The sequence below is a fragment of the Nelumbo nucifera genome, chromosome 3, assembly GCF_055504915.1.
Source record: "Nelumbo nucifera cultivar China Antique chromosome 3, China Antique-T2T, whole genome shotgun sequence".
Taxonomy (NCBI): Eukaryota; Viridiplantae; Streptophyta; class Magnoliopsida; order Proteales; family Nelumbonaceae; genus Nelumbo; species Nelumbo nucifera.
The window spans coordinates 49,475,493-49,498,220 of NC_142651.1; the positions used below are offsets into that span (position 1 = coordinate 49,475,493).

At 37.3% G+C, this 22,728-nt stretch overlaps 1 protein-coding gene and 1 pseudogene across 1 annotated transcript; one reads left to right on the forward strand and one right to left on the reverse strand.

The window, feature by feature from the left end:
• Positions 1–382: 382 nt before the first annotated feature.
• INDH (INDH1(iron-sulfur protein required for NADH dehydrogenase)) lies at positions 383–22,377 on the reverse strand. Its single transcript, XM_010275849.3, has 8 exons — positions 22,019–22,377; positions 21,783–21,918; positions 21,149–21,271; positions 11,603–11,700; positions 9,492–9,618; positions 4,111–4,196; positions 1,949–2,074; positions 383–813 (listed from the first exon to the last, which is right to left on the reverse strand). The coding sequence occupies exons 1-8, from the start codon at positions 22,082–22,084 to the stop codon at positions 643–645; spliced, it is 933 nt and encodes a 310-aa protein (XP_010274151.1). The 5' UTR covers positions 22,085–22,377; the 3' UTR covers positions 383–642.
• On the forward strand, positions 4,486–9,223 carry LOC104609521 (large ribosomal subunit protein eL6 pseudogene; annotated as a pseudogene).
• Positions 22,378–22,728: the final 351 nt, after the last annotated feature.

The following is a 22,728-nucleotide window of genomic DNA, read 5'->3' on the forward strand; positions in this document are numbered from 1 at the left end:
TTCATCTTAGGTAGCCTTTGGCATTCCTTATTTTAAGGACTTATCTCCTTTTTTGCAGTTAAAAAAACTCAATGTCCATAGAGGCATTTTAACTGCAAAAGGGAGATTAGTCCTAAAAATAAGGAATGCCAAATGCGGCCTTAGTCATCACCCTAGCTGGAATTTCTCTACGATTTAATTAATTGTCTAATTCTAGTTTGTAGACAATCATTAAAATCATGGGTTAGACCCACAAAATCTCCACAGGGGTGGTTAATCTCCAGAATGGGTATTGACAAAGCAAGAAATACACACAATAGGGACATATTCATCAATTGATTAGGCAGCCAACATTATAGAAAAAGCCTTGACATATTAAACAGGGAGGGTGTTAAATATATAATTTTAAAATCAGTCAATATTTTTAGATTTTATTGGGATCCATATACTAAGAATCTAGTAACAGGTATGCCTGCAATGAAGAGCACCACCTTTTCTGACAAGTACAATTCACTGTACAGTCTGAAAAAACTTTCGAGAATAAATAAATATCTTAAACTGTACCCAAAGAAAATCAAAGAAATACAACAGGAAAAAAGGGAATCAACAAGTACCATCAGTAGTCTATGTTAAGGACCGACCTTCAAAAATTAGTGTAAATACTCACAACAAAATCTTTGGACCATTTTCCCTACTCCTTGCCAGCTCCTCAAGTCTATTTACAACTTTGTGAGCCACTTCATTATATGCTCTGGAGACCGTGGAATCAGGTGATGATATTACTATAGGATCTCCTGCATCTGAACTTCTTCTGATCTCCTCCTCCAGAGGTATCTAAAACAGTAAAAAACCAACTGATTAAAACAGGAAAGAAATCAAGTCATACAAAATTCATAATGAAGCGTTCACCCTAGTCATGTGTCATCATATAATTGGAAGTTTGAAACCATCCTAACACCTGTTGTTGGCTGCTTCCAATTTATGCATCATCACATAATGGGAACTATCCCAATACCCGTTGTGTACTGCCTCAAAACAATATACCCCATACTGGATATTGGTTACTGCAGTTACATGTAATGTAATTCAATTTGTTATTGACACTTGTGCATACAAACTGAGACATCTATTAGAAGCAGAAAAACTGGTTTCCAAGAGATAATCCACTATCTCCCCAAGTTTCTGACTGCTTCAACCCCAATTGAGAGAAGATTGTCTTTGGTTTACAGCAAAACAAGTAGTAACATGGAATTTTCAAGGTCTACTAAACATAAACCAATACTTTTATCAAGATAAGATAAACTAATCCCAACGTCCATTTTAATTCATTTATAAACATGAGATTCTTAGAATAACCTTTTCTGCACATCTTACTACGTTTGTTAAATCTTTTATGGGACTGGTTCAGATCTTTCTGTTGTAATTACATAAAATTTGCCCATTTATACACCAGTGCACTAACCTGTTAATCTGTTTCTAACGGTCCAAATCTTTTCATCAACTGCATGCACAATTGCAGCTTACTAGGGATTCATTACAAGGCTACTAGTACCATCTAACAAGCAAAACCCACTCAAGGCATAGCAGGAAGAAGATCTCATTCCCCACCCAGCCACCCTGTGCTTTGTACATGTCTATGTAAGGGATATATATTGATAGAACACCCTCACCAAGACATGAAAAGATAAAGATACCTTTGATGTGCAAACATGTGCAGCAGATCTCTGTTCCTACTCCTGAGAGTCCTACTCTTGATAGTAGGCTCAGAGTTCCTAAACATATATTGGCTATGTATTGGAAGGTAAATGAAGTGCAAGTCATACCCTTGTAGGCTCCAAATGAATGGTTTCATTGATGAAAAGTGAATATATACATGGGAATGATGCAGAACTACAATCTACTCAGCAAATATCTTAAAAGAAAATTTATTGCCTTGTCTATAATGGAAGATTATAGTGTTTTATCATACCTCACCAAGGAATTCCATATCCATCTCATCAGCTGTCCTACGTGCTCCTCCACTCCCAAAAATATATGATTTCTTACCACAATGTGGACAACAGAAGCAACTCATGTTTTCTATCAATCCTAAAATCTGTAAAACGTCACAAATTAACCACAACATTAGCTTGAATGTTAATGTCTATTAATATTTCTACTAATAATTAGTTTGTAACTTTGCCAGTTTAAATAGTTGGAGCACCACAGGAAAGAAATATCAAATAATATAAAAAAATATGCTATTCTGACAGATGAAAGAGAATGATGCCATAGCGCATACAGCTGTCAATGGTTCGGGCCTGGTTTGGGACAAAGTGGCCCAGCCCTGAACCAATTACTAATCAGTTCTATAAGACAGACCAAGAACCGACCCAATTATTAATCAGGATAATCAGGTCTGACCTGACTAGGCCCAACTACTTGACATCTATAATTACCTATAATTAAAACAACTTGGAACTTCATATTTGATAACATAACCTTAATAAAAATGACAGTAAATAGTTATCTGTTTATATGTTGATGAAAAAAGTGTTTTTAACCAAAGTTATCTTATATATTATCCATCGAATTTACTCTTTTAGACCAAAACATAACAAAAATTACAAGAAAACCAGGAGACCTCGATATATTATTAACTATATAATCAATTAGGGCCTTAATTGGCTCGAAACAGCAAGAACCGATCCTGACCCAATTATTAATCAGGACACAAACCACAGAACCAGAACCAACATAATCGGTTTGGTCAGTAGACCCAACCCATTGACAGCTCTAATAGTGCATTCAGTTCCTATCATTCTACAGAATATGTTTTCTGAATTTTAAGTATAAGCATCTAAGCAAGCAAAAATACAAAGAACACATCATCATATATTCTTGTGAAATAAGCTAATATTTCACATGAAAGGTTATCTAATACAATTTCAATACCACCAATTATGCATGTGTACATTGTAAACATCATTTTTCCATTTAGTGGTTTCAGCAATATCTGGACTAATTTTCCATTGTTACATTTATTTTAAGATTCTCTTCTTCTCATATTGTAGAAAATTCTATGGAATGGTCCAGTTTGAAGGGCATGCACTTTAGTTTCTACATGGATCCTCTTAATTAAACTGATTGCTAGAATACTCTTAGACCCTCTTTATGCTGAAGAAAAAGATCAACTCGTCCCACAACACCACCTGAATGAAATTCACCCTCATCATCAAGTCTAAACATGAGCAAGGGGAGAAATGAGATGGTAACAATCATCTTGTTAAGGCTAACAACGTATAACCAACTTGAAGAGTTCAAATCACATAATAGTGGAATGAAGACAAGGGGAACAAAATTACCACTTGGATAAATCTCACTTGATAAGGATCATATATCAATGGCATAGTAGAAATTAGTAATAGTAATATGCAGAGTCATACTTATAGCCTTATAGGTTCATGAATCTGACAGCAAAAGAAAGTGGGAAAAAAAAAGAAAGAAATAGAATGCTGAAGCGGGGGTTACAAGGATGGATAGGTATAACTGATACCGTTTGTCAACTAAAAAAAAACAAACACAAGCAATTATATGCACCATTCAAGGGCTTCAAGAAACCATCCCTCAGTAACAGGAAATGTCATGTAGGTCAATGGTAGTTGAATCTCTTATGATCTAGAAGTAGAGGTATCAAAAAGTGCAGGACTCACAGGTATCAAAGAGTACAGGACCCACATGTATCTGATACCGTATCCAACTGTGTCCTTGCTGTATCCAGGTAACATAGTCAAGAAGTACCAAAGTTTGACTGTGCAGTAAAAGACCCTTGGAAGCATAGCTGGGGCATATCCTGGTCCTATCTAGTATAAATTGGATGTCCAATGCAAAGATTTCTACCACAAATTCAAGCACGAAAGAATTTTAGAAACACTTGAGTGGAATACTATGTGATATAATTTGACTAAGTTTTTTATCTAATAATTTGTTTTATATCTCAGACAATTTTTAGACAAGTGCCTTATCAAACTTTAAATATTTTTTTTATTAATTATCAAACTTTAAATATGGTAAACTATTGCAAATGAGTCCATATCAAACTTTAAATATTTGGTAAAGAAATTAAGGACAGTGTATTGGTGATGCTCATACAGGGACTTGAACTTTACGAAACATATTAGCTCCTCTACGGGCATCTATCAATGCAACATCTTGAGGAGTTGATACAATCAAAGCACCTGTCAAAAAACCAACAGAACTATAAACCAATAGAATTATGGTTTATAATAAATTACACCATTATCTCCTAGAAGAAACCATCATCGACATGGAGAAAACAATAGTTGAAAAGGATCATAGCCCAAAAACTTGCAAGTTATCTTTAAATAAAATGTAAAATATAAATAGCTATATCCAGATAAGTGGGAAAATGGCAAATGGTGATCATATCATTTCCCAGGACTACCAGAGTATGTTCCATAAGATGCATACCTTAATAAATGTGGATGTAGGATATAAGGTACAGACCTTAATATCCCCACTCGCAGGAGAAGGAATGAAAAGGTGCCCAACCGGTTTCTCATCTGACTCGCACACATGATACATCTACGTAAAGTCCATATTGTTGCTATGAAACAGGATTAGAAATTTTGAAGTTAAATGGTTTCATTAGGGAGATGATCAGTTGGAGTGCCTCACATACAGCACAATGTAGTCATCAATGATGACTATAACTAATATTGAACAGAAAGAAAAGATTCTTGTAGAATTCATGTATATACCGATGTCTATGTGAGACTGCACATTTTGAATATGTTCTAATGCCATATCCTGGTTCCACCTACTCTAAAATGGAGAGCAGAAGTAGAGGAGAAGAAGAGAAGAAGGAAAATAGAACGAGAGAAATGATGGATAAGAGTCTTACAGCTCTCTTCAATTGGTTGTTATATTTCCATACTTTAACATAACAAAATAAACTCAAATGATTCTATCACCATATTCATACCATCTAACAGAGTTAAATGTTTTCGTGGCCTAGGTGCAATGCCTAAACCTTATGGAATGATTTTAGTAGATTATCCTTTCTCCTAGGTATGATGCTTAGAACCAGTTCCTCTAGATAGGGTACCTAGGAAGTAGAAACCCTTATTGGCTTCAATATAAGTGGTATCCCCTTTTGCACTTGTTCTGCCTCTACTCTTCTCAGTTTCTTCTTTATTACTACTCAGTTGACTTGTTGGTGGCCTTTATTTACGTGGAGTATGGGATGATTCATGATAAGCACCAGCACTCCAAAACCTAGGTGTCTGAGATGTAATGTACATTACTAAATAAAAATCTTTTCTTGCTACACTATATTCTGAAATAAGCACCTACTAGCCATCTAAAGGACTTAATTTAGATAGTAAGATAATGGCTTAATAGGTATGATAAATTGTCCTTTCCTCTATAACTGTGATCACATCACAAGGAAGATCTGTCAACTGATTGGAAAAGATTGCCAGTTGATATTATTAACCTCCATAATTGTTGAGTTTGGGCCGATTTTAAGTTATTGGGCCCAGCTTTGTTTTATTTTTATTCAAGTTATTCAGTTAGGAAGTTATTGGGCCTTAGGCCCATTAATTTATGTTAAGTTTAAGTTGTGCCAGTTCCGCTACTTAAAGTAGCCGCCCTACTAAGGGTATCTTTGTACTTTTTCATTCTTTTATTTAAGTATATAAATTAAGAGGGGTTGGCGGCCAGATCAATTCAATTCTGGCGACATCCCACTCTCTTTTCTTCTTCTCTTTCTTTCTCTCTTGCTGAAACCTTTCAGCTTCTACTTCTTTTCTTCACAAAGCATATATCAAAATCCTCCTTCACACATCGCCATTTTTTCTCTAGGGTTTGTGGACTGAGAGAGAGGGAGAAGAGTAGCGGATAGTCTCTCCATCTTCATCAATGGCGTCAAAAGAGAGAACCCAGGGTTTCGAGAAACCCAGATCTGATAAGTGGTGTGGGCAAGTATTCGAGGTCGCAGATGTACCACAAGCGCAGTCTTTGGGCTATCAAGGCTAAGAATGGTGGTGCTTTCCCCTGGCACGATCCCAAACCGGCGGAACCCAAACCGGTCAAGAAGTTGCCGGAGTTCTATCCCGCCGATGACGTTAAGAAGCCCTTGATCAACAAGCGCAAGCCAAAACCCACCAAGCTCAGGGCAAGCATTACTCCTGGGACGGTTTTGATTATCCTTGCCAGGAGATTTAAGGGGAAAAGAGTTGTTTTTCTGAAACAACTTCCATCTGGCCTACTGCTTGTTACTGGACCCTTCAAGATTAACGGTGTTCCTCTAAGGCAAGTTAACCAATCTTATGTGATTGCAACTTCCACCAAGGTTGATATTTCTGGTGTAAATGTTGAGAAGTTCGATGACAAGTATTTCACAAAGGAAGCTGAAAAGAAGAAGAAGAAGAAGAAGAAGGGAGAGGGTGAGTTCTTTGAAGCAGAGAAGGAGGAAAAGAAGGCACTTCCGCAGGAGAAGAAAGATGACCAGAAGACAGTTGATGCCCCGTTGATAATGTTGAAGCAGTCCCTGACTTGAAGGCGTACTTGGCTGCTAGGTTCTCTCTCAAGGCCGGCATGAAGCCCCATGAGCTTGTTTTCTAGAAGAAACTCCAGATTTTTGTTCATTTTGGTCTGTCAGTAGTCAGAACTTTTGTTTTTCAGTTGTTCTGTTTGTAGTCACTTATTTTTTATGTTTAACAGTTTAAGCTTGCAAGACGCATGATGTTAATTTTTGATGAGTGGACAAGATGAGTCGTGATTCTCAAAAAAAAAAAAAAAAAGCATATATCAAAATCAATTATCAGCAACTTCTACTTGGTATCAGAGCAGGCCGGAGGTTTCTTGAGCTGCTCCATCATGCAGCCCTAGATCAGCCGACTCCATGGTGATATAAGAGGCTGATCAAAGACCTCAGGTAAGCACAGTTTTTGGTGGATCTGTTTTGCCCTATAGCCGGTTTAGGGTTTCCCAACAAATTCAAGAAGAACTGGAGAAAGGGGGAGAGTCATTTTTTTGTAGGACTCTTCAATTTTGACCTAGGAAGTGGCGCCCTAATTTTTTAGGGTTTCTTGGAGTTTTATGAGGGGGCAGTTCAAGTCCCACCTGTTTTGGAGGCCTCTGGAGGGAGCGGCTGCTTCTTCTCTCTCTTCTCCCACTCCCGCGGAAAAGGAATCTTTTGTGGGAGGACCATCTAGGGTACCAAAAGGGTGTCTGTGGTGCCTGAAGGGAATTATTTCATATTTCTTCATCTTAAAGTGATTTTCTACCCTTTTTTTGGGAATAGTGGAGGGTTACAGAGTTTTAAACAAACCGGGGAGTGAAATGGGACAAGGGGGAGGAGGTGTCGAAGACCTTTTCGGGGTTGGGACCATCACAACAGTTAAGTTAGATGGTACAAACTATTTAGAATAGTCACAATTTGCAAAGATGACCATTGGTGTTCATGGGAAGTTGGGGTATACCACTGGTGAAGAAGTGAAACCTGAGACTAACTGCTCCCAGTGGGTACATGAAAATTATATGGTTATGACTTGGCTATGCAATTCTATGCTGCCCCATATAAGTAAAAACTTTTTGTGGGCAAATACAACTAAGAAAATTTGGGATAGGGTTGCAGAAACCTATTCATAGAGTGAGAATGTTGCTAGGGTCTACCAGTTGAGAAACAGGTTATTGCTACCAGACAGGGAGATAAACCTATTGTTGTTTATTTTTCTGCCCTTAAAACCCTATGGCAAGAGATTGACCATCAGGAGACAATGGTTTGGGAAAGTAGTAAGGATGCAACTACCTACCAGAAGCTCTTAGAGAAGAATAAAGTCTTTGAATTTCTTGCTGCCCTTAATCCCAAGTATGACATTGCAAGGCAACATATCCTTTCCAAGGATAGTGTTACTCTCTCTCAGGCATATATGCCTTTGTATCAGGGGAAGAGTGTAGGAGGAATGTGATGATGAAGAATTCGGGTCTTGAACAGTCAGCTATGATTAGTACCGTGAAACCTAAACGGAATGGAGACCGGGGTGGTAGTGAAATTAGGAAGGAAGATAAGAAGAACCTAATCTGTGACTACTGTAAGAAGCCTAAACACACAAGAGATACCTACTGGAAGCTTCACCCTCGCCTTGTGTCGAATAGACTCAAAAACAAGAAGGGAAATGTTAACATGGTGTCCAAGAAATTACGAACAAAGGGAAGAAATGGTTCCATATAGCCATTAGGTAGAAGCAGAAGGGGAATGGGTGCTTAACATTCTAACTACTCTTAAAACATAGGACACAATCAAAGGTTAGGTGCTGCTACTATTAAAAAATTGCCTAACATGACCATATGTGACAAGCATCAACCTTAAACCCATTCTAACTACTCTTCCCAAACAACCTTTGTTGCTTTCCACATTAATCTCCCCCTTTTCTTTAGTTGCCTGAGGAAATTTGGGTTGAAAATGTCCATCACCTCTTGAGGAGGGTCCCACCTGTAGCCAAAAAGAGAGCAGAAAGACTCCCAAATACGAGAAACAAAGGGAAAGGAGACTAATAAATAGAATAGGGATTCTCCGCTATCCCTACAAAGGAAGCACATATGAGGAGAAAGGCAATAAGAGGGCCTTCTTTTCTTCAGCATATCACAAGTATTAACCTTTCCAAGGAAGATTTCCCAGCAAAAAGGAACTTTAGACTTGGAAAAAATAGTGGAAGCTGAAGTCCAAGTTAATAAGATTGTAGAGTTATCTTTTTTAGGAGGGGAAGAATTTGCAAGAAATTTGTTCCAGGAATTGGAAGAAAGATCCCTAGAACAAATAAAGCTTTAAGGGGGAGAGTTGTTTGGTGAAAGTTTTTTAGTTCCGTTGTTGGGTTAGGAATCTTAGGTGATTTTGACTGGGTTTTAAAGTCTTGGTTTTTTAGTTGGACCTTGTTCTATTGGCTGCAAGGGGTGTAATAAGTTTGTATCTAAAAAGTTTGAAGGGCTTCAGTGGTTTGTTCTTCTTGGGTGATATCTTATCACCCAGTTGTACTTGTTCTTTCTTTTCTGCTCTAATAAAATTTTCTTTTTTACTTGCTTTCAAAAGAAGAAAACAGAAAAAAAAGGATCAAATCATGAACATAAATTTTTTTTTATCAGCAAGAAATTTTATTAATAAAGTAGCAAAGGTTACAATCAGTTACAAAAGTTATAGGTAGCAAAAAAGCATTAATCTAATCTGCACCCACAAACAATCAGTTACCAGTACAATGTAGATCTATTTGCCCTTGTTTTGCTAGGGTATCCGCCATCCCATTTGCACTCCGTTTGACCCAACCAAATCATGAACATAAATTAGCAACACAAACATATCCCAAGGATGTTTAAGTACCAGATAAGATCTATATTTCAAAGTTGTAACTTCACAAGATAACAAAAGCTGGAAACACTTCCATGTTTAGGAAACAAGTGACATCAAGGTAGAAAGAGAAACTCATTCTGTAAAAGATGAGCCCTTTAGAAACCTGACAGTTGCAGCCTCTGTGACATAGATAACTGAGCGTCACCAGTGCCAGGAGGCATATCCACTACAAGAATATCAAGCTTTCCCCAATCAACACCCCTTGTCAATTTTTCAAGAGCACTCATTACCTGCACAAACAGAAAGCTAAGAAATATTCTGGTCACAATGCAATTGTTTCCCAGAGAACACAGCTATCTTTCAGTTCTCAATTCAACACCTCTACAAAATGCAATTGCAAGCTTACAATGATTGAGAACTATACGTGTTGTATGAGAATGAAAGAAACTTCCTTTCACCCTCCAACTCACTATCAATGGAGTACATGGTGATATGTAGCTAGGTACAAGGAAAAAAAATACATGGTACAACTGACACTTGCAGTACTGGTAAGTCATAATATGCTGAATTAGCAAAAACTTAGATCAGCATTCCTCAACTACCAGCCAGCAAAGGATAGGTGAGACAATCTCATCCATAAGTAATTTGATTATGAAAAAAGATACAAGGTAGAGAAACAGAACTTATTTGAAGTTCCATAGATAACAAACAAATGCATCATCTTTCATAACTACAATGGAAGAACCATTCATACATCATGAATTCATGATCCATTATCAGAAGAATGCACAAAAGCCACTGTTAAGTGGCAGAAATTAAAATAATGTTTTCAAGAATGGCCCTGCTGATACCTTGTTCTGTAACCTTCTAGAAGACAAGAAATAGTTAATTATTATGAATTCTGATCAAGTAACACCCATAAGCAGGTAAATGGACCTAATTGTTTTTTGCTCATATAGGTCTAGAGAAGCTTAATAGATCTAAAAAGAAAATATAACCAACAGAAGACTCACACTTACATTTGGAAATGAAATAGATGTCTAAATAATAAATTTATTTACTTGCATTCTTCTGATGAGTAATGAAACTGTATGACTGTGAGAGAGATCAAGCCCATAAAAATAGAGACTGCACATCAGAAACACTGGAAAAAAATGATTCTGACAATTCAACAGCTGTAGTTGAATAACATGAATAGCATGTCCATGCAATACTGCAAACCAGCCCTTTCATAACACAAGTTTATGCCTATAAAGCTACTTCATCTGAGACTAATAAGGAATTGAAGCTACGAATTATAATAAAATAGCCAATATCATGTATAAAAAAAACTATACTTGGTTCATGCTTATGCAATGACATGTCCAGCAATCATCATGCAGTATTTTGTATATAAACACATTTTATAAAAAAGTTTAATTTTCAATAATATTTTAAATTTAGATGATATCATGAGGATTTTTCTTCACTATTAACATGTCTAGATTTGATTCAAGGTAAGAGATTCTTTGATATTTGGAACCTGAACGAAAACTATTTGGTTTGGACATAATGAAAAAGATGAGGTATAGTTTGCAGATTGTGCACACCATTTCATTCATCTAGAAATATTGTTTATTTGATTCAAGGCTTTGTGGCAAGAAATTCATATAATTTCAGTGTGTTTTCCATCAAGACCCTGAAGAAGGTTTCCATGTGATTCTTAATTAAATGGCCATCTTAACATATCAGCTCATTTTGACCTCCTCCACAGACAACTTACTCTATTTGAACAGATTAACTAACATCCATCTAAATATGCAGTTAGGCAAATAGCTCATCCAGTCATGTAGTAACCAAATAACAGTTGAATAGCATTATCAAATTTCTGACCACAAAGCAGAAGTATTGTCTTCCTTGAATGGCCCCATTTGTTTTTCCTATTAATAGTCCCTTTTCTGTTCAGAAGTATGCACATTGAAACTCAAAATGGCATCAATAAGGTACATTTTGGTCACAATCTGAGGGATGGGGTCGAACAAGTAGATATATAGAAGCTTCCTATATCAAATCCAAGACTGTACATCAAGGCTCACTCATGACTTTAATTTTATCCTTATATTAGGACAATTGGATAATAACAGATTCACATGATAGAAAATCTCTCAAATTAGAGATTTAATGCATAATCATCAGACTTATGATTTATGAATTCATAAAAAAATCATCAACTGATGAAACAAAAGTATTTGTCCAGGTAAGAGAATTTAAGGTTAAAATGGGGTAAGGACAGACCATAGGACCCCTCCATACAATTGGAGAATCCTTGTCCACAAGAAATCCAATTGACATGCACTTTACTCCATAGTTTTCAATCGGAACCATCTTTTTATCTGCAAAAAGAATGTAGAAGACAATTACCATCTACCAGAATACCAAAAAAAGGGCAACTTAACATTTCATTCTGGTGGATTAGAACATGAGCAAATTCCCTAACTGGATAAGAGATATATAGGGCTAAACATTTGGTAGGTTCTGCCATTCAAGTTTAGATAGTTTTGGCTATTGCATGCAGTCAAGGGTGGGGGAACCAGGAGTCTTTTTGTAACATTATGGGAGAGAATATAGTATCTAGCTTTCTGTCATTTTGCACTTTTTCTATAAGATACACATGAGTGCGTGTGCGTCTGTGTGAGAGAGAGAGAGAGAAAGAGAGAACAAAAGTTACAAGAAATCATAGCAACAGGAAACATACCATGTAAAGGCAAGGCAAAGCAGGAGGCCAAAATGAGCTGATATGTTAAGATGGCTACTCTATATGATTTACTCAAGGTTCAAAATTTTGTTATGTATCGGCCGATACGTATCGTTCCAACAAAAGTCCAATACATGGAACGTGTAGGAATCATCTGCTGCAATTTTTTTGTAGGTATTGGTCGATATGGGCCCATATCGGGCCGTTTTGGATCCGTATTGGCCGATATGGGACCGCAACAATTCGATACACTTAAATCATTTCATGAGTCCCTTCTTTCTCATTATTTTTTCATTAATCTATATTTAATGTCAAATTCTCCCTCTCATTAATTTCGTTAATTACTCCTATATTTAAGTCCATATTTTCTCTCTCTCTCTCTCATTAATTAGTTAATTACTCAAATTTGAATTTGAATTCTAGCACCTAATTCGAATCCTCTCTCGTTAACTTCGTTTTTTTTACCCATTAATTACATTAGCCATTGATTTTAGCTCTTATAATTGTAAGTATAAAAACTGCAAATTTTAGTGATAGCAAGATTTGAACCTTAGGCTTAGTTTGGAAGGAGTACAAATACAAATATGTAGAGTGCAAAACCTTGTATTTTGTATTATTTTGTATGTATTTGCATTGTACATATTTGTATTCGTACTCCTTCCAAACTGAGCCTTAGTACTTAGGTTTTAATGACCATAAGTTCACCACTAAGCCACACTCGTTTGTTATGGTGATATGCATTTTTACTTTTAAGTAAATTTTCTCTTTTCTTAGTGGATATTTGTCGATAAATGCTAGAATTAATTATTAAAATTTATATATTAATAAATATTAAGATAAAGTATATTGATTATTTGAAAATTAATGTATATACATATTTTAGTTATCCCATCATTTTTCAATGGTTAATAATTGTGTCTTGATATCTCACACTTTATATAAACCATTAAATTATGGTTTTTTACACTTAAAATAACTTATTTACAATCATATAAAACTTGTAATTATTGTTATTAATATATTTTCAGGATTTATTTGAGTTTCCTAGCATATCTATACGTATATTGATTTTTCGTCCATATCCATGTGTATCATGATACGTCTCTTAAAAGTTAAAACTGGCTTTATAATACACCTTGCATTTCCGATACTTTGAACCTTGGATTTACTCAATATGAAAAAGAGACTCAACCAACAAAGTTCAGTAATTGATACTCTAAACAAAATGAAATAAGCTATATAACAAGGATACCTGGGACTGGCAGGCATTGGTGGTGTGTTAAGAGATTCCTCAAGCAAAGTGATGGCAATGTACTCGTGACCTTTAGGCCTTTAGGGGTAGGAGACTCACTATGGGCTGAGTTTTTTTTTTTTTTTTGATTAATCACTAAGGGCTGAGTTAGTACTGCTACAAGGTTTAAAACTTGCTAAGCAAGCAAACCTACAAAACTTGGTGGTCGAAGGGGATTCAAAATTGATTATCTCTTGGACTACCACAAGGTGTAATGTTCCTTGGATTTATAAACACAACCTAGGGAAATAGAAAGCCTGGCAAGGGAACTTCATGTCACCTTTACATGGATCAGAAGGACTGCAAATGGAATGGCAGACTCATTAGCCAAACAGGGGGTCTATAGGCAGCAGTTGTTTTGGACATTATTGTAATCTTTTTTTGGGTTTGATTGATAACTTGCGATTTATTGTAACTTTGTACTTGTTTTCTTCTCATTAATAAAAGTAATCTTTTCTTGCTGATCAAAAAAAAAGGCACAGTCAAGTTTTGAGCACAAGCCAGCACTTTCTATTAAGGAACCTTTTACTATATGCATTTTGCTTTTAACCATGCTTTGCAAAGCACCTTAAACCAGTTCTTATATGGACCAATTCAGCACACATACAGTCTCTTTTTTATTGCATGGCTTCTTTCATTCTTTTTTCTTTTTTTTTTGTTTTTGTTGTCGTTACCAATGGTATGGAATTGAAATTAATACCTATAGTAACTATTTACTTGCATGAACCAAGCTACATCAGAAGTAAGTGCCATAATATATGAGAAAAACTGCATAAAGCCATAAACATATTGGCATTTCAGGCTTTACAAAGTTGGCTGTTGGACCGGTGGCAATGCCAGAACAGATACAAATTAAGGATAATTGGAGGAAATGAAAATGTTCAAACAAAATATTAAGAATGAAAATGTGCATGTAGAAACAGTTACTCCAGTCTGAAGAAATGAATCCAGAAGCAATACCTAGCAGAACATGGGAAGATGATACAATACTGCATATTGTATTAAGTAGTCATATAATTATTTATATTTTACTTAAAAAAATTAAGGATAATTGGAGGAAAAGTTGGTTGATGAAAAAAAAATCCATTCAGCGTATCTAAAGAAGAGAAGGTACCTGTGCAGCTAAAAATTAAGGGATATGTGTATTATATTAAGGCACCAGGGAGAAGAAGTGATCTACTAGTTGAAAGGTTTAGAAGATCCCAGGGCAAACCAAAAGGACATGGACCAAAGTAGTGGGAAATGATTTAAAAGACCATTACTTAACAATGGATATGGCACTGAACAGAGTGGAATAAGAACAAGATTCACAGATCCTTACCCACACAAAGAGTCACCACCACCATCATCATCTGAGCCTTTATCCTAATGATATGGGGTCAGTTTCATGAATCCTGCTTTGTCATTCTGTCCTGTTTAAAGTCATATCCATTGTTAAATTATGGTCACTTGAATCATTTCTTACTACTTCAACCCATGCCCTTTTTGGTCTACCCCTTCTACTGGCAACAGATCACTTCTTCTAATAGGTGCTGTTGATGGCCTTCTATACATGTGATCAAACCCATCTTAGTCTACTTTCTCTCATTTAACCTATTGGAACCACTCCTAGGTCCCTAGGTCCCCTTTTTTTGGTACTATACTCTTAGGTCCCCTTGAATGGTCTCATTCCATCTCAGCATATGCATTTCTACCACACTTTTTTATGAATGAAGATATTAATCACAAAATAAGAGTTACGAGCATCCCAAGAAGAGGCACGAGGTGTGACCTCTTCAGAAAAACCTAAAGAAAATTCTCAAATACAATTTGAATAAGTTACAAGGTGGTCCAAAACAGAGAGTCCTGAGAAACCCCTTATTTGGAATAATGAATCAGCTATAGCATTTGCTGATCTGCTCACCCACTGAACATTAACTCTCATGTCGTCGCTAGTCAGCCAATTCACTTTTTCAAAGAGATTCTATAACCCCAAATGGCAGAATCCAGGTTCAAGAGCCATCTTACCACCACCTGTGAATCACCTTCAATTAAATTTATCAAAAAAAATCACCTTTTATTAATAAGTGCTCCACCCCAAGCTGGTTTGCAATCTGAATCTCTTGTACAACAGCTAGTATCTCTGCTCTTGTAGATTCACCCAGATGTGATTCAAACCAATAAAAGTAGCAGAATATTTTAGATTAAAGCAAAAAAAAAGGAAGAAGAAGAAGACAGCAAGAAGAAGAAGGGAGATTGGAGAAGAAAGGAGAAAGAAAGGAGGAGTTCAATAGTCTCCTCTTTCTCCCACTAATCATTTTAATAAACTTGCTTAAGTTACATAATTTACAAGATTGCCCTTAAGTAGGCGTCTACATCAGCACTATACTTAGAAAACATAAACAAGAGCTAAAGGCCCATAAAGAAAAGGCCCAATAAGAAAACATAACAAGAAAGAACTAATAAGAAACACACTAATGGGCTAGGGCCAATTCTGCCTAGTCCCTCTACACTCCTCAAGCTGAGCATAGATATCCATCATGCCCAGCTTGCTTATATTAATGAACTAGCTTTCCTTTAGGAACACCTTTTGTCAAAACATCAGCCAACTGTTCTTCAAAAGCAACAAATGGAAGACAGACTTCTCCTGAGGCAACTCTCTCTCTCGTATAAAATACCTGTCAACTTCAATGTGCTTAGTTTTGTCATGTTGAACAGGATTATGTGCAATGTTGATAGCAGCCTAATTGTCACAATATAACATCATTGGCCTCCCAATTCATTTAAAAGTGATCTCAACCACAAAAGTTCAGAAACTCCATGTGCCATTGCCCTGTACTCCACTTTAGTTGAGGATCTTACCACTGCAGGCTGCTTCTTACTCCTCCATGATACAATGTTCCCTGCTACCATAGCACAGTAACCTGAAGTTGACCTCCTATCATCAATACATTCGGCCCAGTCAGCATCAGTGTATGCTTCCAGCTTCATGTGTCCATGCTTAGCAAACAAGATACCTTTCCCTGGAGTCCCTTTTAGATAGCACAAAACTCTCTTAGCAGCTACTAAATGTGTATCTCTAGGAGAATGCATAAACTAGCTGATTACACTAACTGCATAGGAAATATTTGACCGAGTCATGCAAAAGTAATAATAACTTCCCAACTAGTCTCTGGAACACTCCCTTATCAGGCAACAGTTCACCTTCAATAGCTAACAACTTATGATTTAGGTCAATAGGAGTAAAAGTAGGTCAAGCCCCCAGTTTTTCAGTCTCCGCAAGGAGATCAAGAACATACTTCCGCTGAAAAATGAAGATACCATCCTTAGATCTGGCAACTTCAATTCCCAAGAAATATCGGAGTTCTATCAAGTCTTTAATTTCAAACTCAGTGTTAAGAAAACTTTTGAAATGAACAACTTCCTAAGTATCATTACCAGTAACCACAATATCATCAACATAGACAACAGAAGGGTCACTAAGGAATCTCTCCTCTTTTTTTTGATAAATAACATCAATTCCATTAAAATAATGAATAGATACAAGAAGATCCCCTTAGAGGCGCGAGGAGCAGCCTCTCCAAATAGCAAATACACAAACTACAATAGAGAAAACATGAATGTTGAAATTAAAACAATAGTTGCAATTGTGCCCAGAACAATGTTTCCCTATTTATCCCTTGTTTTGCCAAGACATCAGCAAAAGCATTAGCTGATCTCCCAACCCATTATACTGTTATAGACATATTTCTTGTCAGCCTTTTGTATTTCTTTAACTCATTTTTGTAGCCCCAAGTGACATCCTCCGAATTATTTAACCAGTCCACCACTGTCTTAGAGTCTCCTTCAATCAGAAGCTGCTCCACGCCCACTTCTTTTGCAAGAAGTATTCCTTTATTGCAGCTAGCAGTTCTGCCCGGATAGAGTTCCCAACTCCTAAAGGGCCAGAGTAGATTAAGACAACCTCTCCAGCCTCATTCCTTAGCACACCTCCCATCCCAGAGGGACCCGGGTTACTCTGGCTACTCCCATCAAAATTCAGCTTCAAAGAACCAAGAGGAGGGGGGACCCAGCTAGTCATTGCCCTTCCCTTGTAGGAGGAACAGCTTGCTACCAACTTCCAATCCTTCCAACAATCAGTAAAAGTAAAATGGTTAAATAATTCTAGAGTCTTTAACCAATGTAAAGACCTGGACAAAATGCAGTCCTTTAAGGTTTGACTGCTTCTTCCTTTTTCTTGGAAGATTCTGGCATTCCTTTCTTCCCATACGTCCATAACAATGCTGCTCGTGAGCATCTCCACATTTTCCTTCCTCTTTTATGGGGCCAAGAGAAGAAAGAAGGGTTAAAGATTGTGCTTACTCCTGCTGGCATATCCCAACTAGACCCAAACAAAGATAGAAGCCAAGTCCAGAGCTCTGCAGTGACACTACAAGATAAAAATAGATGATTACAATCCTCACCATGAGATCTGCAAAGAATGCACCAGTTTGGTGAAATACAAAGGATGGGTCTTCTCTTTTGTAGGTTGCCCATCGTGTTTACTTTACCATGCCACACTTCCCAACACAAAGCCATAACTTTGGGGGGGGGGGGGGGGGACCGGCCTACACCAGACTTCTTTGAAAGGGAAACTCTGATGAGAGGGAGATTGGCAGAGGAACTTGAAAAAGGAACCGCAAGAAAAAGACCCTTTGGGGTGAATGGCCCAAATCCTTTTATCAGCTTTCGAGGGGTCCAACCAAACCTTATCAAGGAGACATAGAAGAGTAGACACACTCAATTTCCTCATCCCTTAATCCTCTACGGAAACCAAAATCCCAAGACAAAGTTGGTAAGGATAAATTCGACGGAAGGAATTTTGAGATCATCTCATTTTTATACAAGGAAACAGAGCACAATGAAGGAAAAAAGTCTTTCAAAGGGAGATCTCCAACCCAAATGTCCTCCCAAAACTGAATAGAATTACTTGAACAAGCATCATACTTGACACAGCTAAGGAACTGCGGAAGAACTTTGTGAATTGCTTTCCAAGGTGTGGCTAGGTTAGCCCTCCTTGATGCACTAGCATCCCAACCACTCTCTGAACATCCATGAATACTCTTCACTACTTCGTGCCAGAGTCTATCCCGCTCCAAAGGCCATCTCCACAACCACTTCTCTAACAGAGCTGAGTTCTTTTTAAGCACATTCCCAAGCTCTAATCCTCTTCCCTCCTCTTTACTTCTACCCACAACCCCCCACTTAATTAAATGGTCTTTTTTACCTTCTCCTGGTTCCCACAGAAAATCTCTCATCAATTTTTCCAACTTCTTCGCTTCCCTAGACGGTATCCTAAAGACAGAGAGATAATAGGTAGGTAGATTCATGAGGGTAGCTTTTATCAAAGTGATCCGACTGAGTCTGTGTGTACCCAAAGCTACAAGAGCAGCCCGAAATCTGTCAAACCAGGCTCTAGGAGATTGCTTAAGGCTATAAAGAGACTTCTTCAGTTTACAGACCTTTCCTTGCATCTCCTTCCCATACACCCCTGAAGGTAAAGACATATAAACCTCTTCATGTAGGTCCTCATTCAAAAAAGCATTCTTTACATCAAACTGATGAAGAGGCCAATCAAAAGCAGTAGCTAAAGATAGCAAAACTCAAACTGAAGTCATCTTGGCTACTGGGGCAAAAGTTTCTAAGTGGTCAATACCATACAGCTGAGTATATCCTTTAACAACCAAACGGGCCTTATATCTCTCAGCAGTACCATCAGAATGATACTTAATAATGAACACCCTCTTACAGCCAACCGATTCCTTACCCTCAAGCAAATCCACAATTTCTCAAGCATTGTTCTTATGCAAAGCATCTAGTTCAGTCATCATAGCATCCCTCCGTTCTGGTTTGGACAAGGCATCTGGGATAGATCTGGGAGTCACATGTGTGGAAACAAAGGCTACAATAGACTCTACCTCCCAATCCTCCAAATTTATTCCAACCACACAGCTTTTTCCAAAAATGATCATCAAGTTGGAGGCACTCTCAAAGAAATTTATTAGATTCTTAAGATTTCTCACCCTTCTCAGATCACTCCCTCCACAAAAGATAATTACATCACCAGCAAATTGGAGGGTCACCGGAATGCTCCTTCTACCTAATATCCAGCCCCAAGTCTTCCCCATCTACTTTTGAGGTCATTCTACTAAGCACATCAGCAACAAGGGTGAATAGGAAAGGTGAGAGTGGATCACCTTGTCTTAGGCCTCTACTAGCTGAAAAGAAATCCTTTACCACTCCATTGACTAAAAATAAATAGTGGCAAGTTGTCAAGCAGCCACTTACCCAATTACACCATTTATCCCCAAAACAACATCTCCTTAAAACCTCTAGTAGGAAGCTCCAATCCACTAAATCATAAGCCTTCTCTAGGTCCAATTTGCATATAAAACTCCGATTACCTGATCTCCTTATCTCCTCCACACATTCATTTGCGACAAGGATCTGATCTATAATCTGTCTGTCTTGTATAAAGGCTCCTTGGGCATGATTAATGAGAGGAGGAAGAACTGCTTTGATCCTCAAAGAGAGCACCTTTGCCAAAAACCATCAGGTCCTGGAGCCTTAGATCTATCCATAGAGAAAAATAACTCTTCTGATTTCCTCTTCCTCAACACTCATTTTTTAGGCATTTTGTTTCTTAACTGCCCCATACTCTGCTCCGTACAGTACAGCTGGCCTTGCAACAATTTTATAGAATTTTCCTTTTAATCTAAGTGGTATTGCCTATCACATACAACTCTAAATGCATCTCTGTTTTGCCCATTCTGCTCTAATTCTATGGCCAACATCCTCCTCGAACTCTCCCTTGTATGAATTATCGGACCAAGGTACTAGAAATGGTCACTTTTTTTTTTTTTTTGCTAAATGAAAAGGCCACATTGAGTTATCTCTTCGTCTCCAAGCCTAAGTATACCCTGATTTGCATTCCTATTGTTGTTAAATTTACATATCATTGTTCTGTTTTAGTCCTACTTATTTTGTAACCTCCACACAAAGAGAACAAATCTAATTTTAGTATTCCAACTATTGCAGCAAATTAAAAGAAGAAAGCTACCCAAGATGATGAGAAATATGAGAAAACTATAAGCACCAAAGTAAGAAAAACACCTAATGAGTCACGATCTATACGCCAGTCAAAGCTAGGAAGCATCACTTCTAGTGAGTTTCTTGCACTATATGGTGCAATCTGAGGGGAATGACTATTTTTATTTCTGAATTAAAAACCAACCAATAAATGCAAGCATACCTGAAACAACAAACACTGAGAAGTCCCAAGATAAAACTTACTCAGAAGGCATTGTGCTAGTTATGGGAAATTAATGATGCTTCAACTTAGATGTTAAAATTGGTATTATTCTTACCAGTATTCAATTTGTAGATCATCTTAGTCATCTGCTTAGTTGTCTATCAAAATTAACAAACAATTATGAAAAATGGGGGGCGGGGGGGTAAACTGCAGTTTCTTCACCTTACCAATTATCATCTCTATAATCTACTAGGATATGAACCACCAGAGAAAAGAAACATCTTCCCTTAACTATCTAATCAGATTAGTTAGCCCAACCTGTTCCTTCAAGGAAATTGAAGCTTACAGTAATTCCATGATAATAAAATATAATGTAACCTTCCTCTTATATATTTTTTAACTCTCAAGTAGCAAAGTGCAAACAGTACCTGCCCAATCAACAGATATGTTTCCAATCCTAGCAAGGCAACACATGGAAATGTGGCTAATGAAAGGTAGCAACAAAAATGCAAAAAAGACTATCACCTTCGTTTACTTCTGGCTTTGCATGAACCTTCATCATGGTAGGAATAGATGGCCCATACACATCAGCGTCTAGCAAACCCACCTTGAGTTGACAAGTCTTAGCTAGGGAAACAGCCAAATTAACTGCAAAACACACAAATAGCATCTTAGAATCCAACAAAAAAAGAATTAGTGCAAATTTACAGGCATATGTATATGCATCTGTAAGGCAACATCGATGCATGGTATGTATGCAAGTACCATGGATTCAAGCAGCTGTGTCTGATAATTTAAAACCTTTTGCTTGAATTATGTAACGGCTTTAACTTTACTCTTACTACTACTAGGGAAGATTATCCATTCAACAGGAAATCAACACATAAAAAATAAATAAATAAATAATCAAGAAAGCTAAAGAAGAGCTTGTTTTGTAAAATCAGCAATCATTAACTAACTTAGAACCAACCCATTGCATCAAACATGACCAAATTTCACCATACTATTCAACAAAAACCCTTAAGCAGCAAATCGAGATAATAAACTTAGAATTATCAAATTTGTTTCAAGGGCTCAAAAACAATCATTTAAACATATTCCAAATCCCAAAATGCAAAAACCCAATTAAAGGAAAAAAGAAAAGGAAATCCCATATCACCTGCAGTGGTAGACTTTCCAACGCCACCTTTACCAGAAGCAACGGCTATAATATCCTTAACCCCATCAAGGAGATTTGCTTTGGCACCAACCTTCTTCTCATTCAACTTAGCTAACCCTCGGACAGCTCCCACTCTCTACATATTTGCAACCGTTGAGATAACCGTCAATCTTTGCCAGCGAAAGTAACGAGAATTTGAAAAGTCTGGAAAAAGAATAAGAAAGGAGATTGCTCACAGTATGATTTACAGTGTAGGACCCCAACAACCGGCTTATGGGCATCAATCTTCTATGAAGACCCATGGGTCAGAAACTCAGTTCCGATCTCTGTTCCTCCAACGATACCAAAATGCTTCACGTTCGATGACAAGAAACGAGTTCTGTTTCGGTAACGTTAAGAGACAGAGGTCGGCCAGGGCGCCATCTGCTCGGGTTCATGGGATGCCGATGCCGATTGTACAAAGAATGCATGCTTTCCGAAGCATTGGATCCTTTGTAGAGTTACATATTTTCCGTTGGATTAGAATCTTCCCTACAAAGAGCCGTTAGACACGTAGAAGAATGCTCTGACCTCAAGGATGAGCTTGGATCTCCAACCCACATCTACCCAGAAGATACTACAACAGTACATTGACGGTATGTCTTTAATCATGTTCACAGCCTTATACAACCGTGCACTGGGAATATCTCCGAATTTATATATCGGAATTCATTTACAGTCCGTTTGGTTCGCGTGGATGAGAAAATATGAATATTCGCCCAATATTCCTATTTTCTCGTCTTTCTTTCGAGAGATATGATGATATATGAGATGAGATTATTATTCTTAAAATAAGGAATGTGGGAGTCTCATCAAATAGGTGCAACCCTAGTGAGAAACTAAAGTTACAGGATGAGTGAATAAAAATTTTGATGAGGGTGGACTGTTCTCATCTCTCACCTCAGCA

Coding starts and splice junctions, on each gene's coding strand:
- INDH (XM_010275849.3), bottom strand. CDS start 22,084: ATGGGTCTTCATAGAAGATTGATGCCCATAAGCCGGTTGTTGGGGTCC. Junction 9,619..11,602: donor TTGTATGGAGGGGTCCTATG/GTCTGTCCTTAC, acceptor CTGTTTGTGCAG/GTAATGAGTGCTCTTGAAAA. Junction 814..1,948: donor ATATGGAATTCCTTGGTGAG/GTATGATAAAAC, acceptor TTACTGTTTTAG/ATACCTCTGGAGGAGGAGAT.